This window comes from Oncorhynchus clarkii, chromosome 33 (assembly GCF_045791955.1).
Source record: "Oncorhynchus clarkii lewisi isolate Uvic-CL-2024 chromosome 33, UVic_Ocla_1.0, whole genome shotgun sequence".
NCBI classification, from domain to species: domain Eukaryota; kingdom Metazoa; phylum Chordata; class Actinopteri; order Salmoniformes; family Salmonidae; genus Oncorhynchus; species Oncorhynchus clarkii.
In genome coordinates this window covers 14,282,441-14,297,877 of record NC_092179.1, presented here as the reverse complement: position 1 = coordinate 14,297,877, position 15,437 = coordinate 14,282,441, and the positions used below count along the sequence as shown (strand labels likewise).

At 43.9% G+C, this 15,437-nt stretch overlaps 1 protein-coding gene across 3 annotated transcripts; it reads right to left on the bottom strand.

Annotated features, from left to right (window-relative positions):
- Window positions 1–319: 319 nt before the first annotated feature.
- LOC139393065 (lipase maturation factor 2-like) lies at window positions 320–14,616 on the bottom strand. 3 transcript variants are annotated; one of them, XM_071141403.1, is made up of 15 exons: window positions 14,379–14,568; window positions 12,114–12,134; window positions 11,386–11,651; window positions 11,258–11,286; window positions 9,266–9,456; window positions 7,421–7,599; window positions 6,851–6,989; window positions 6,161–6,286; window positions 4,619–4,724; window positions 4,348–4,444; window positions 3,918–4,100; window positions 3,540–3,708; window positions 2,977–3,088; window positions 2,566–2,674; window positions 320–2,279 (listed from the first exon to the last, which is right to left on the bottom strand). In XM_071141403.1, exons 1-15 carry the CDS (start codon window positions 14,470–14,472, stop codon window positions 1,956–1,958), a joined length of 2,145 nt encoding a protein of 714 aa, XP_070997504.1. In that variant the 5' UTR covers window positions 14,473–14,568; the 3' UTR covers window positions 320–1,955. The 3 variants fall into 3 exon arrangements, with proteins under 3 accessions (XP_070997504.1, XP_070997507.1, XP_070997506.1); XM_071141406.1 differs by lacking the exon at window positions 12,114–12,134 and having other exon boundaries at window positions 14,379–14,616; XM_071141405.1 differs by lacking the exon at window positions 14,379–14,568 and having other exon boundaries at window positions 12,114–12,145.
- Between the last annotated feature and the right edge of the window lie 821 nt (window positions 14,617–15,437).

The following is a 15,437-nucleotide window of genomic DNA, read 5'->3' as shown; positions in this document are numbered from 1 at the left end:
TACCATGAATGCATTCTCTGTGAATGCGGGATCATTACCGTTAAATTTAAAGAGCTAAACAGCTTGAATCGAGCCCGAAGACTTCCATCTTTGGACTATTCTCCTCTGAGTTGGACAGTGCCTTAGGAAGGACAAACAGGACTCAGTCTCCCACAAAACCACCTCATTATGGACTCAATCTGAGTGCCTTGTCTAGTAATGTTACCAGTCTACCTGTGGCATAATCGTGAAAGAAATCTTATACTGATCTTTAAAATGGGATGTATCTTTTGTATGTTAATTAACCAAAGAAAGTATTTGAAGTGTCTGTCAAAAAGGGTTTACCCACAATTTCAAATCTTTAATAGTATGAAACGGAGATAACCAGATGCAACCGTCTTTGTTGATAACACATTTGAAGCAAAGCTTGAGCATGAATGAGTCTGGCTCTGGTGTCATGATCTCACCCCATAAGCATGGGTTTGTAGGTTTGAACTCTTGGGCATTGTTGCCTACTGAGGACTCTGCAGGTCAGTGAGTCAAGGCCACTTGGAGTGGCTTCCTCATAAAGGTGGCATTGGCTGAAGGGTGTGATAACATAAGCAGACAGGGTAAATTCTTGGGGTTCCCCCCGTGACTCACAGACAGCAAATAGCAGTGGTTATAGAGGGAAAACTACCGTAATTAAGCACTTTGTTTAAAATGAGAATATATTTTTAAAACGAAGTGCCCGCTTTATCCCCCTAGGGGTTTTTCCCCATAACTGCTACTACTCTTTATAGGTGACCCCAGCGATTCACCCCCATGACATCTACCAACACAGCCACACTCAGTAGCTGACCCTACAACCCCATACTTCATTGGTGAGATCCTTACCAGAGAGTCACTGGCTCTTTCACACTGAACATGTCTCTCTCTGTACATTTGCCATGAAGAAATGCAGAAACACAAAGAGCACCACCTGTTGGTCATTGGAACAATCAGCCCGGGTCGAATCACTATAAAGGATTGAAGCTCCAAGCCACAGACTCCGTCACATAACATACAGACCTGTTAGTATGGTATTGGACAGAAGCAAGTTTCAACCTAATACACAAAGCTTAAGTAATACTACGTCTCAAATATACACAGCTGTGGAATGTAGAGATTTGTTAGTAGCAGTTATGCATTTTAAGCTGTTCAAAAGAATGCGACAAAAGGGTTTTTGAAGTTAAGAACAGCAATCTGCAGATTTCTAAGGCAAAGGGTTTAGCAGGACAAAGCTCTCAGAATACAGTATTCGTGACGATGTCGCTATACAGTTTCTCGTGGTCGGGATAGAGGGCCCGGGTATTGATATCAAAAGATGGAACCACTTGACAACTTGACATTAAAAAAAAAAAAAAAAGTCTGCCTGATACAGTAAAACTGATCTCAGCGGTCCACGAAAAGGGTTCACTGAGGTACAATAACTGCACTCAGCCTAGCACGACTGTGGACCCTGAATATCACATCAAAGATATAGCACAAGATTAAACAGCTGTTGGACAACAACCGTTAAAATGGATGAATGCATTCCCAGAATTCAGATAAAGTCTTCCCTGAAGAACATGGCAAAGCACGAAAATAGCTCATGTAAAAGCACCACTGAACTGTAATGTCAGGGACTCACCCGCTGGCATGTCTGAAGACTCATCCATAGGCGGACCTGAGAATATGGTGACGGAAGGAGGCACAGAGAAGATAGACGGTTTTTGCTTGTGTATGTACAGTATACGCGCGTGTGTGTTTGTGTGTGTGTGTGAGAGACAGATGAGAACTGACTGAATAAAAGGCCACAGTGGTGGTCTCCGAGTCACAGAGCTGGTCGGATTGGCAGTTACTGTAGAAACACCTGAGATTTACATGTAGGTAACACCCCTTCTCTTCGCCCTCCATCCCAAGACAAGGGGCAACAACAAGAACGTAACAGGCAGTCCCATGGCAACAGTCCCGCATCACTTCCTCTTCTTAGGGCTCTTGTCAGCATCCCGTCTACTCTCCTCAGAGTTCTCCCTCCCTGCTTTGAGACTGGAGGCCGAGGCACTCTTCTCTGCTGACTGGTCCTTAGCCTTCTTGGCCTTGGGTTCAGCTGGTGTGGGTTTAGCCTTTCGGCCCCCCAGGACCCCGGAGAGCAGGGTTTTGAGGAGCCAGATGGTGGCGACAGTGGCCAGGAGGGACCAGAGCACCAGGTGGCCGGGTAGAGTCTGAACGTGGCCCCGCACCTGCCTCAGAACCTGGGCCAGAGGAGAGTCAGGACTGGGCTGGATCGGGAACTTCTCCTGCACATAAGATAATATGTAAGCACATGTACATACACAACAAAGACACGTAGGAGTGTGAGTGTTGTTGGTATGCGTGTCTGAGAAATCAGATTTGGTACACCTGGCTATACACCACATACACACACGCCATGTGACAGATGCACGCCATGTGACAGATGCACGCCATGTGACAGATGCACGCCACGTGGCACCACATCTGAAATTACCACAAGCCACAGTACTGATATTATTAGCCCAATACAAAGTTAAAACATAACCCAGTTGAGCAAAAAGGCTTAGCTACCTTGAGTCCGTGCTGGTTGAGCATGGCCTCCAGGGTAGGGTCACCCAGCTGCACTGCAGGATAGAACTCCTCTGCATAGTCTCTCCTCCACCATTCATTAGGACCAGACCTGACAGGGAAGACAACCAATACACCACTCAATACCATAGGAAAATTATTTGATTTGTTTCTGGTTGAATACCTGTATCAAGTGGCTTTAACGAATTCTGACAATTAGCATACTGTAAGTATACCATACTGCACATTTTGTGGGCATTCTGTGAACAACATTACTTAATATAGCGAATATTTAAGTTCACTTGTATATCTTAACTGATTTTATGAAGGAATGATCGAAGAAACACACGGGTTAACCCATTAACACTCTCCCCAGCACACCCACTGTTGTAGTGGACGTCGTAGGCTGCTCACCCGTCCTGTGTGGTCTGGGTGAACCAGTACCGGTAGAGGCTGGCTCGGAGGTAGACCGGGGGAGCCTGGCTGAATGGGTATTGGGCTGAGTCTGTCTGGATCAGTCTCACCACTGGGACACAGGGAGAGATACAGAGTCATGTGTGAGCGACGTAGGGCAGCATGTAGGTATGTGGTCATCTGAGTGAGTGCTGATATTTCTTCTTTGTTGGACGGTTAATGATCTACAATGTGTGAGTAAATCACGCCCACCTCACACTGACTAGTGGTTTTACACAGCAGGCGCATACCAGTCAACTTCTGGGCCCGTATTCATAACGCGTCTCAGAGTAGGAGTGCTGATCTAGGATCAGTTTTTCCTTTAAGATCATAATCAATAAGATTAAATAGACGGGGGGAGGGGGAGCTGATCCCAGTAAAGACCACAGGCCTGAAACCCCCCACCAGGAGCCAAAATTCAAGTAGTCTGCCAGATGCAACCTTTCCTCATTAAAACAAAGACGTATGTGCTCTTATACTTTAATTGAAAAATAGAAGTCATTATCCCAGAGGGCAGTACATACCATCCTTATTGCCCTGCAGTAGGCAGTGCACTAGGCCTGTAAACCAGGGGCTCTGTTTGGCCAGTCCCTGGGCTGCCTGGCTCATCTGCCAGTCTAACCGTGGCTGGTGGGGGGCCACCACTGGAGGGGCCACGCCCACATTCCCCGGCTTGTACATGAACTCTATCTCCTAAGAGGGCCAATGGGGAAAGGTTCATTGAAACACACGATACACCTTTTGCAGAAATATATACCCGATTGTTTTACTTGATAAAAGTCAAGTAGTTGAGGAAGATAACATGATTGAGGACATTCCATATCTAACATTTTGAAATTAGAAAAAAAAATAAACTGAAAACTTTTCATCCATAACTATTATTTTGGTCCCCGCTCTCTTACCGTCCAGGTGTTCTTGTCCATGCTGCCCTCCAGGATGACCTCTGACCTCCCGGCCACCCCTGTCATCCTGCTGTCCAGGCTGTAGGCACTGACCAGTCTGTAGCGCTCCACTAGGCTGTAGGCCTGTCTCACCTCCGGTAGGATCTTACTGCTGTACACCTGTTCCATGGAAGAGTAGGGCACCTGGGGATGAGGAAAACACCATGACCAATCAGAGAGAATCTTATAAAAAGTGCTATCTACTAGACCAATAGTAACTCCAACAAACCAATTCGGTAGATGTATGCCGTCTTCATTAAAGTGATTCACTATTACACAAAACACCGACTTAAAGTAATTAGATGGGTTTTACTCAGTAGATGAATGCAAGTACGAAATAAAAAGTTAACCAATCAGAAGGCTCCCAGTGTGATTGACAGGTGTGACTCACCACACTGATAGCAAACACGGCGACTGCAGCAGAGGCAAAGACAGCCCATTGGACGAGGCCCCAGAGCTTCCAGAGGCACCCTCTAACACACACACACCTAGGGGTAGTAAACACAGATCTGAGATCAGTGGACATTAACGCAAAACAAGGATGATTCACACTGCATCGGACAGACCACTGTTCTGGGGTCAGAAAATGCAACGAAAAGGAACTAGATCTACCACAGTCTTTGAATTCCAGATACAGTTTCAGTATGAAATAGGCTACTCACCCCAGCATGGCTGCCACCACCTCCCAGGTGAGAGAGAGAACTCCTACCCAGATAGTGGGTCCTGTCACAAGCTTCAACAAATTGCCAAACTGCTGCTGGGTGAAGGCTACAAAACAGGACAAATACATGACAATCACTTAACCATGAACATAATGTATCAATGACTGACATCCTACAGGAAATAAAATAGAGAAACACTACTGGGTCATTAGATATACAGTAATATATAGGTGTTAACCTACCGGGTCACTAGGTATACTGTTTTACAGTGCCTTCGGAAAGTATTCAGACCCCTTGACTTTTTCCTTATTTTGTTACGTTACAGCCTTATTCTAAAATTGATTAAATAAATAAAAACTCTTCAGCAATCTACACACAATACCCCATAATGACAAAGCAAAAACAGGTTTAGATTTTTTTGCTAATTTATTAAAAGTAAAAAACAGAAATACCTTATTTACATAAGTATTCAGACCCTTTCCTATGAGACTCGAAATTGAGCTTAGGTACATCCTGTTTCCATTGATCATCCTAGAAGATACTTCTACAACTTGATTGGAGTCCACCTGTGGTAAATTCAAATGATTTGGAAAGGCACACACCTGTCTATATAAGGTCACACAGTTGACAGTGCATGTCAGAGCAAAATCCAAGCCATGAGGTCGAAGGAATTGTCTGTAGAGCTCCGAGACAGGATTGTGTCGAGGCACAGATCTGGGGAAGGACACCAAAAAATGTCTGCAGCATTGAAGGTCCCCAAGAACACAGTGGCCTCCATCATCCTTAAATGGGAATGATTTGGAACCACCAAGACTCTTCCTAGAGCTGGCCGCCCGGCCAAACTGAGCAATTGGTGGAGAAGGGCCTTGGCAAGTCATGAGACTGAGCAATTGGTGGAGAAGGGCCTTGGTAAGTCATGAGACCAAGAACCAGATGGTCACTCTGACAGAGCTCCAGAGTTTGTCTGTGGAGATGGGAGAACCTTCCAGAAAGACAACCATCTCTGCAGCACTCCACCAATCAGGCCTTTATGGTAGAGTGGTGAGACAAAAGCCACTCCTCAGTAAAAGACACATGACAGCCCACTTGGAGTTTGTCAAAAGGCACCTAAAGACTCTCAGACCATGAGAAACAAGATTCTCTGGTCTGATGAAACTAAGATTGAACTCTGGCCTGAAGGCCAAGCGTCACGTCTGGAAGAAACCTGTCACCATCCCTAAGGTGAAGCATGGTGGTGGCAGCATCATGCTGTGGGGATGTTTTTCATCAGGGGGGACTGGGAGAATAGTCAGGATCAAGACAAATATGAACAGACCTTAGTGCTGAGTGATCCTTGATGAAAACCTACTTATATTATCTTTTTTTTTTAATACATTGGCACAAAAAAAAATCTAAAAACCTGTTTTTGCTTTGTCATTATGGGGTATTGTGTGTGTAGATTGAGCAATTAAAAACAGAATAAGGCTGTAACGTAACAAAATGTGGAAAAAGTTAAGGGGTCTGAATACTTTCCAAATGCACTGTATATAGATGATAACCTACCGGTTTTGGAGGTTATAGTCCTGGCATCCCAGTCGATCTCCAGTGTGAAGAGCACTTTAGTTCCATAGATGATGACAGCGAATACAGCCAGTACAACCAGCAATGACATTATGGTTTGGGGCCAGGCTGCAAAAAAAAAAAAAAAAAAAAAAATAGATTAGGTACTCTTAGTATCACAAACAGAGCCCATCATTTGTTTTTGTCCAGCTTCTAAAAACGTACTTTGTAAATTAAGTTAAGGGGTTACCTTTTAGGACATTAGGAATGTTAACTGCAGTTAAGTACTTCTGTGATGTCTTTTGTTTAAACAGGACAACACCTGACATCCTGCCAGATCAGACCACTCTGCCCGAGAATAAAACAATAACCCCCCTCCCTTTTTTCCCCTCTCCCTACCATCAAGACACAAGGACACCCATCGGAACTGAACCAGTGTTCTGCTGGCATGCACTCAACAATGCACCCCTCACTGTGTAATGTCAATGTTGGCCAACTGGAGAGGCAGAATAGGAAAAGAAAGGAAGCTGATCATTACTGTAACAGCCTTTGTGTTTTATAGTACCTTCCACCAGCTTAAAACACCATACTGGGTGTGGATAATGCTGTATTAGGGAGAAAGCTGGCCTGAACGTCTACTCTGGTGTTAAATGTGAGAGTTGAAGGTTGCATAAGAAGAGAATGAGGTCATACTCTTGGTTCTCTTCTTCTTGCCGTGGCCCAGCCAGTAGCTGATATGGTCGTCGTCCAACAGGGAGAAAGTCAGAGCCAGGGAGAGAAGGGGGAGGAAGCCATAGTTCCCCAAGAACATCAACTTCACCTGGTATGTTGCCTGGTTATCAGTTACAGAGAAGTAGGTACAGTAGATATAGTTAGATAAAAGGCATCATGCAAATTACACGTGCGGGGTCGCAATCCTGCAACATTCAAAATCCCTTAAGACATATGTATAGTTAGGTGTCAAACATACAAAAGTCACACACACACACACACACACACACACACACTAGAGCCTTATAGCAGCATCGGGGTCTGGCGATTCCCTGGATGATAACAGACTAGATCAATTGTACTGTAGGTAGGTGTTTATTCAGGTGTCTTTCTGAACCTCTCCTCTCTCAACCAGACCTCAACACTTGATAGCGATTTAGGCGGACGGTGGAAACTGTGAAACAAACTGGAAGCCTATATTTCTGTGTGTTCAAGTCTTCAGACATTTTCCATGCTCGTGTTTAGCAGCTGCTGGTGTAACCACACACACACCTGAATGTAGAAGGCTGCCAGTCGGAGGCTGCGGATGGGGGCAAAGTAGAGGGGGGGCACAGCGATCTCTGTCACCAACAGACCGACAGTCCCCAGCTTCAGGTACCAGTCTGGCAGCTGCTGGATGAACCAGGACCAGGGCAGGGGGATGCCCTGGGCCTCAAACATGTGGTTCACCGCTGGGAAGAGGGAGGGGGTTGATGGGGTGATAGAGGGGAGGAAGTGTATGAGACATGGATGAGTAAAGATTGACCCATAACACTGCACACCTTTTTTGAGATCACATGTTTTATACTTTTCCTGAACACTGAAGTGTAGTGAGGCTCCATGCATCATCATTATCATCATCATGGAAGCGAATGCGCATACTGCCGCTGGGCGAGGTACATACCCATTACATGATGCACAATCATAGCCAATGTTATCATTACCTAACCAGTCTTTGTACAGCACATCACATTTCTGGTACCATTGAACACAGCTTCGGGACCGCAACTAATTGAGAGTCTGTTGGGAAACTGGTCTGACATTGGGATCAGGAGTCCCAATTTCAGCCCAATGTCGCTACAGACTCCCATTTAGTTGCGGTCCCGAAGCTATACTCAACAAAAATATAAACGCAACATGTAAAGTGTTGGTCCCATGTTTCATGAGCTCAAATTAAAGATCCCAGACATTTTCCAGACACACAAAATGTTTTGTACCAAATTTTGTGCACAAATTTGTTTACATCCCTGTTAGTGAGCATTTCTCCTTTGCCAAGATAATCCATCCACCTGACAGGCGTGGCATATCAAGGAGCTGATTAAACAGTATGATCATTACACAGGTGCACATTGTGCTGGGGACAAAAGAAGACCACAAAAAAATGTCCACCAGAGCTGTTGCCGAGAATTTCATGTTCATTTCTCTACCATAAGCCGCCTCTAATGTCATTTTAGAGAATTGGCAGTACTCCATCTGGCCTCACAACTGCAGACCACGTGAAACCACACCAGCCCAGGACCTCCACACGTGGCTTCTTCACCTGCGGGATTGAAACTGAGGAGTATTTCTGTCTGTAATAAAGACATTTTGTGGGGAAAAACTCACTCTGACTGGCTGGGCCTGGCTCCTGTGGTGAAAATTCTATTCAAGTGAGAGAGACGGTCATTTCCTCAAAGAATCATCTTTATTCAATATTGCTTAATTATTGCAATAAAGAAGCCGTCAATCCAACAGTCTTGACTATCGGACCGAGTGCTTGAATCATACAGAGAATACCAGGTCTTTAAATACCAAACCTAAAACTGCGGGGGGGAAATGTTTCTTCTATTCCTTCAGGGTCTCTCTATCTATAGAAGGCAGGCCCAGTTAGAACTGAGACATATGTCTCACAAGCACCCCTAATGATAGGCTGGAATGTGGCTGCTTTAAAAAAAAAAAAATAATCACCAAGACATCAATCAATTGTCAGCTTCAAGCTATCTCTAGTAAAAACCCATGTCCCCAACACCCAGACTACCTGCAGGAAGCTAGAGTGGAGACCATAAAAACCACAACATTAATAGGACTATTCAAGTATGTATTGTCAACTATTAATCTCAAACCAATAAGGTCAACACATCATTTTTCCCCTCACACTGGCTCCCAAGTTCCCCCACACTCGCCTATGCCCTCCCAGGACCACCCATTGCCGAGTCATGTGAAATCCATAGATTCGGGCCTAATGAATCCATTTAAATCAAATGATTTCCTTATATAAACTGTAACTCAGTAAACTAATTGAAATGGTTGCATTTATATTTTTCTTCAGTGTACATTCAACAGTACAGTTCTGTGTCATAAGAAGTTCCCCCGTCTCACCAGTGAGCCCCCACCAGCTGGGGCAGTGGCTGGCCAGTTTGGCGACCCCGGAGCCAAAGGTGAGGCGGAACAGGAGCCAGCGAGCCAGCCAGAAGGTCACGGCGTCATGATGACGGAACGTCACACACCGCAGGAGGTTGAGCGGCGCGACGAGCACGGTCAGGAAGCCCGCCTCCAACAGCAGGCTGTCCCTATGGGAGGGAATCAAATGAGACAATAATCAAATTCCATTTTCCTGTAAAAAAAAATCCCAACTCCTCCTCACATCATAACTATAATGTATAGGGCACTGAAATACCTCGAACAACCCAAAGTCTCAGGTCTCAAAGAAATTACAAAGTTGAAACGTATTAAAATCAATAGATTACATTTCACTCAAAATTCCTGCACCAGAAGGCTACATGAAATTCCTGCACCAGAAGGCTACATGAAATTCCTGCACCAGAAGGCTACATGAAATTCCTGCTCAAAACAGTGAAATAGAGTAAATATTCACTGAGCTTCAAATCCAATGACACTGCCTTTCAGGAAATCAGTTAGCCTAGTAGAAGCAATGCCCGTTAGAGCCAGAGGCACTGAGACGGCAAAACATACTGGTAGCTGTGCATCTTAAAACAGGTTGTAGGTTGGCATTCTCTTTATGCAGAACCAAATGGTGTGCCTTAGGGGATAGCCACCTAACTGTAAACAGTTCAGACACACCTATACCTACTACTCATAAAAACACAAACCAGGCAACTATGTGTTATCTATTTACCACTCCATGCAATTGCTGTTGCTGTGGAAACCACTGCCTTACACAGGCCCAGTCCTGGCCGTTCTGACGCTCTCTAGGCAAGACGAAAAGAAATGACGCAATAAAATACGTCTATATCAGAGGTGGAAAAATATGTATTTTCCAGACGCTGAAAATACATACTTTTTAGGTCTTTATTTGTCCTGATTCCTGTGAATGTTTTGGGAGGGGATTTGGTGTTCGCTAACTTGTCAGCGCATTTTTAATTTGATTGGGCGCCATTTACATTAAGCTAATTGGAGAAACGTGCATGATGTAAAAAAAAGTGTCTGTCTCAGATTACATTGTCATACATTTTTATCTCCAGCCTGTAGGCTACAGAAAAGGCTGCATACTCTTTCTACCATAGACTATATCTGCTATGTGATGTTTGTGACGGAACGTTGGTGGATGCATCTCTCCAACAACACCCTGGAGAGGCACGCTGGGAATGGACCAGCAAAATATTTTGCAACCCTGCCTTTGACAAAGTGGGCACTGCTTAACACAGGGCGGCATCAGCGTTCACCTAAAACTCCCATGTGCCCATATGTTTGAGAGAAATTGTCATTGTTTTTGGGCAGAATTATGTGAGGTTTTATGTGTTGTTTGAGGTACGTCTTGGTCAGTTTAGCTCAGAAAAGGCCGCCCTCGTCAATCTGGCGCCACTGGCGGCCGCCAAATCCTGCCTAATGGGCAGCCGGCCCTGGCCTTGCACCATCTTGCTTTGCTACAAACAGATATCAGAAGTAAATGTGCTGCAATTCTAGCACATCTCCAAGCTTAGCTAAAAGTCCATAACTCTAAAACCATATTACATGTCTGATAGATGTCCTTCAATGCAAAGTCTGCTTACCCCTATAAAATATGCATGATGTCTAAGACTGATACATATGCACAAACACCTTCAACATCAGTTCTATTCTCAACTTGACAACTGTACTGTAGTTAGTAATCAACACAGAATTATGAAGAGTGGATCGTGAATTTTACTGGTAAATGGTTCCAATAGCAGTTTATTGTCTGACCCTAATGCTCTTGCAGTAAAACCCATGTCTGAGAAAAAAAAATGATGTCACACAGTCCCAGTAGACTTTGCCTTCAGCAAAAACACTTTAGTAAACAAAATACTTTTTGTTTCAAAGTCTGAGCTTTGCAGCCTATGTCACACTCTATCAATTCAGCCCATAGGAGAAGTCAGAGGACAGATCACTTACCACTGAAAACGCAGAAAGTCTTGACCCACCTGTCAAGAGAAAAATATGTTGATTAATTTACTCTATCATTTATTTAATGTACAGTATCTAACCAAACCAATGGCAGACAGACAACCCCACCCACCGACCTGACAGAGGGAGAGGTAGAGGGCCCAGAGGCAGAAAAACACCAGGCTGTCTCGGAGGGGCTCCAGTAAGGCTCCTCCCAGGGCTAAGAGAGCCCCCGCCAGGCAGAGCAGCTCCATTGCCTGCTGGGCGTCCAGGTCCAGACCCAGCCGGGGCCCCAGCCACAGCAGGGAGGGGTGGGCATGTATCTGCTCCAACACTGGTTTGGAGCCATTCACACGGGGCTCCACCATGCGCACAGGCAGGACCCCCTCATTGCCATAGAGACCTGGCCACAGAGACAAAGAGCAGGGATGGATAAACAAAACAGAGAGGGGGGGGGGGGGGGTTTATTGGGAATGGGGTTAGTGAATAGAGGCCATGTTCATATACTTACAGTAAGTAGGTTTATGGTACCCTGCTAAATAGGTCAATGTATGTGTGGAAACGAGACACTTGTTTTTATCTGGGCTGTCTGCTTATTCAGTCCAAATGGAACATGTGAAAGAAGGGAGTTCAGAAATTCAAACATCTCACTAAATTAGGTATTCCAGAATATTATTACATTACCATAACATTGCTTACGGGTTGAGCCAAGATTGTGATCAACTGATTGGAATATGGCCTAACTTTTTCAATAAAAAAAGACTGAAAGCATACAGCTAGTCTTATTACAGTTCATTGGAATCTAGTGTATTTAGTGTACACTTGAGACGACAGGTGAGAGACTAGAAGTGCCACTAGGACATACCTGACACACAGAGTGGACCAACTGGATGCATGCTCACATTTGGGACGAGAAGCAGAGCAATACAAGTAAAACAAACACTAAACTGTGCAATGATGACTGATTGATGTTCAATGCATCTCCTCTTGCCAGCACTTGTCAAATGAGATGTGTTATTTCAGTTAGGCCACCTGCTGCCAGGTAAAGTGACTATGGAGAGGATTGCAAGTGGATGCACACATATTTTGCACTTCGTAAAATGTGTTTTGTGTTGGATATTTGGTTCTCTCCTCAATAGCTATTGAGCCAAGCATGCCATGACTATGAAGATAATACTATCTAAACCAGGGGATGATGGAGAAAAATCCACATTTTGGAATTTTTTTATAATACGATTTCAATCTTCAATAGCTCTTAAACAAAGTGTTCCATGACTATGAAAATTATCAATTCTATATTATAAACTAGGTGGTGTGAGCCCCGAATGCTGATTGGCTAAAAAGCCATGGTATATCGGACCATATACCACGTGTGTATGAAATTTTTTTTTTTACTATTCTAATTACATTGTTAACCAGTTTATAATAGCAATAAGGTACCTCGGGGGATGCATTGCGTCGTGCAAGAACAGCCATTAGCCGTGGTATACTGGCCATTTACCACACCTTTTCGGGCTTTATTGCTTAAAACAGGGGAGGATGGACAAAAATACATGTTTGTTTGTGTAAAGAAAAGTACAAACAATACACCTTGTATTCCAAAACGCCTGAAACCAACATCAGAGGAAGTATACGATGATTACAATTTGCCGGTGTCTAGTCAGAAATCCTGCGTAGGACGCCGGTTTCAGGCGTTTTGGAATACAAGGTGTATTGTTTGTACTTTTCTTTACACAAACAAAAATGCTTTTTTGTCCATCCTCCCCCTGATTCTGAATATATCAATTTCATAATCATGGCACGCTTCGTGTAAGAGCTATTGAAGATAGTGTATAATCAGCTCCCCTGATTATGACTAAACCATTTTCAAAGTCATAGAGTGTTTTGCATAGAAAAACTATTGAACATTTAAATCCCCCATAAAGAAAATCTAAATGTCCGTAATAAGAATAAGCAGTGGATTTTTGTCAATCCTCCCCCGATTCAGAATATCTCATTTTCATAATAATGGAATGTTTGGTTCAATAGCTATTGAGGAGACAAAACCGAATAGCAACCCAATATTCAATATAAAACACATTTTACCTTGGTACATTTCTCATACAATTTGCTTAATAAGATGGCTGCATGACAAAGTAAAGTTGACAGTGATGGCAAATCAACATGACTACAAGTTTGTATTTAGACTGGGAAAAAATGAAAATGATACTACAAGATCGATTGTATACTGTTAGGGGTCTGAGCCAAGCTCGAATACTTGGACTGATGTGTGCACAATCTGGAGGGAAATCCTAACCCTCAAAGACGGCATGTAAGCATAAAAAAGGCAACGAAAGCAACCGTGCAAAGAAAACATCCACTTGCCCCAAGTAAATATCTAAACGGGCATCTGTCCAATAACGACCAGTAATGTCAGGACGTGGCCATAGCATGAAAGGCCACATCACTTCCATCGCTGCCAACCGGCCTCACTCTCCTTTATAAAGCCAACCTGCCCTAGCCTCGTACGAACTTGCGAGCTCAGGATGGTTCTTACTAGGCTAAGTCTCCCCTACGTTAATGTATGATTTCCCTTAGTACGTGAGGGACCATTCTATAACAAGTCATTCACGTATACAGCTAGTTAATGTTTATAAATAAATACGAACACACCAATATAGATCTGTGTATGTAAAGTATCTGAAACGGAATATTCAATCAAAATTAATTCATTTTCTAGGCCTAGACTATAGTGACGGTGCATGAGTTGTAACAGTGTAGCAAAGGCAATGAATGTAGCGAAAAAGCTTAGCACGTGGAAGTTGTCATTAGCTCGCCCGATCAGTCCCAACAACACCGGCTAGCTCAGAAAGTGGTCATTCGATAAACATATTAGGCTACTTCGTTTGACAGTATTTTATATTTACAATCCCCGGTGTACTTTACCGATCAGATGCAACTACAAATCAGTTCATCATCAGAATCGCAACAGTTGGAATATGAGGAAGCAAGCTAAACATATGGAAAAAGTGGAATCCACCCGATTCAAAGATGCAGAGCTGAATGCTTTTCTATGATCATCAACAGTCAACCAATAATAAGTTCCTTAGATTACAATTAACAAATTGGCGCAAGTAAAATGTTGTTTTACCTGGTATCTGGACATAGAGGGATGCAAAAGCAAACATGTAAATAATTGCCATACTCCATAAAAACATATGACGCGTTAATCTGGTTACCCCCATGTTTAAAGCTAGGCGTTCCTGCTAAATCTAAATCTATATATTTTTTAAAACGTCTTTCAGCACAGCACGAATAAATAACTGTTGCTGTGCAGAGAAAGAAAAATAAGTGAATGTTGCAGAAGGCGTGGTTCTTCTTCTTCTTCTATGGAATTTATATCGCCGTTGGCAACCAACTTTAAAGTGCATTACCGCCACCAACTGGACTGGATTGTGGGCCAGAGACATTGAAGGTCTAAATCAAACCCAATATAACAATAGGGGGGCAATATACAGGGGGTACTGGTACAGAGTCAATGTGTCAATGTACAGGGGCACCGGTGTCGAGGTAATTATGTACATGCAGGTACAGTAGGGTTATTAAAGTGCCTATGCATAGATAATAACAGAGAGTAGCAGCAGCGTATGGGGGGGGGGGGGGGGGTGCAAATAGACTCTGGTACCGTTTGCCGTCTGGCCCAGTGGCCTTGTGAATGCTGACCTGTTTAAAGGTCTTACTCACATCGGCTGTGGAGAGCGTGATCACATAGTCATCCGGAACAGCTGATGCTCCCATGCATGTTTCAGTATTACTTGCCTCGAAGCGAGCATAGACGTTATTTAGCTCATCTGGTAGGCTTGTGTCACTGGGCAGCTCTCGATTGTGTTTCCCTTTGTAGTCTGTAATAGTTTGCAAGCCCTGCCACATCCGACAAGCATCGGAGCCGGTGTAGTACAATTCGATCTTAGTCCTGTGTTTACGCTTTTCATGTTTGATGGTTCGTCGGATGGCTTAGCGGGATTTTGTATAAGCTTCCAGGTTAGAGTCCTGCTCCTTGAAAGTGGCAGCTCTACCCTTTAGCTCAGTGCGAATGTTGCCTGTAATCCATGGCTTCTGGTTGGGGTATGTATGTACAGTCAGTGTGTGGGCGACGTCCCCGATGCACATATTGATAAAGCCAGTGACATATTCCAGTCTGTGCTAGCAA

What these genes read in the sequence shown, in the direction of transcription:
- LOC139393065 (XM_071141403.1), bottom strand. Translation starts at nt 14,472, where the DNA reads ATGGGGGTAACCAGATTAACGCGTCATATGTTTTTATGGAGTATGGCA. An exon ending in CCTCTATGTCCAGATACCAG is followed by an intron (nt 12,135 to 14,378) that starts GTAAAACAACAT and finishes GCATGCATCCAG; the next exon opens with TTGGTCCACTCTGTGTGTCA. An exon ending in CAAGAAGAAGAGAACCAAGA is followed by an intron (nt 6,287 to 6,850) that starts GTATGACCTCAT and finishes TTTTTTTTGCAG; the next exon opens with CCTGGCCCCAAACCATAATG.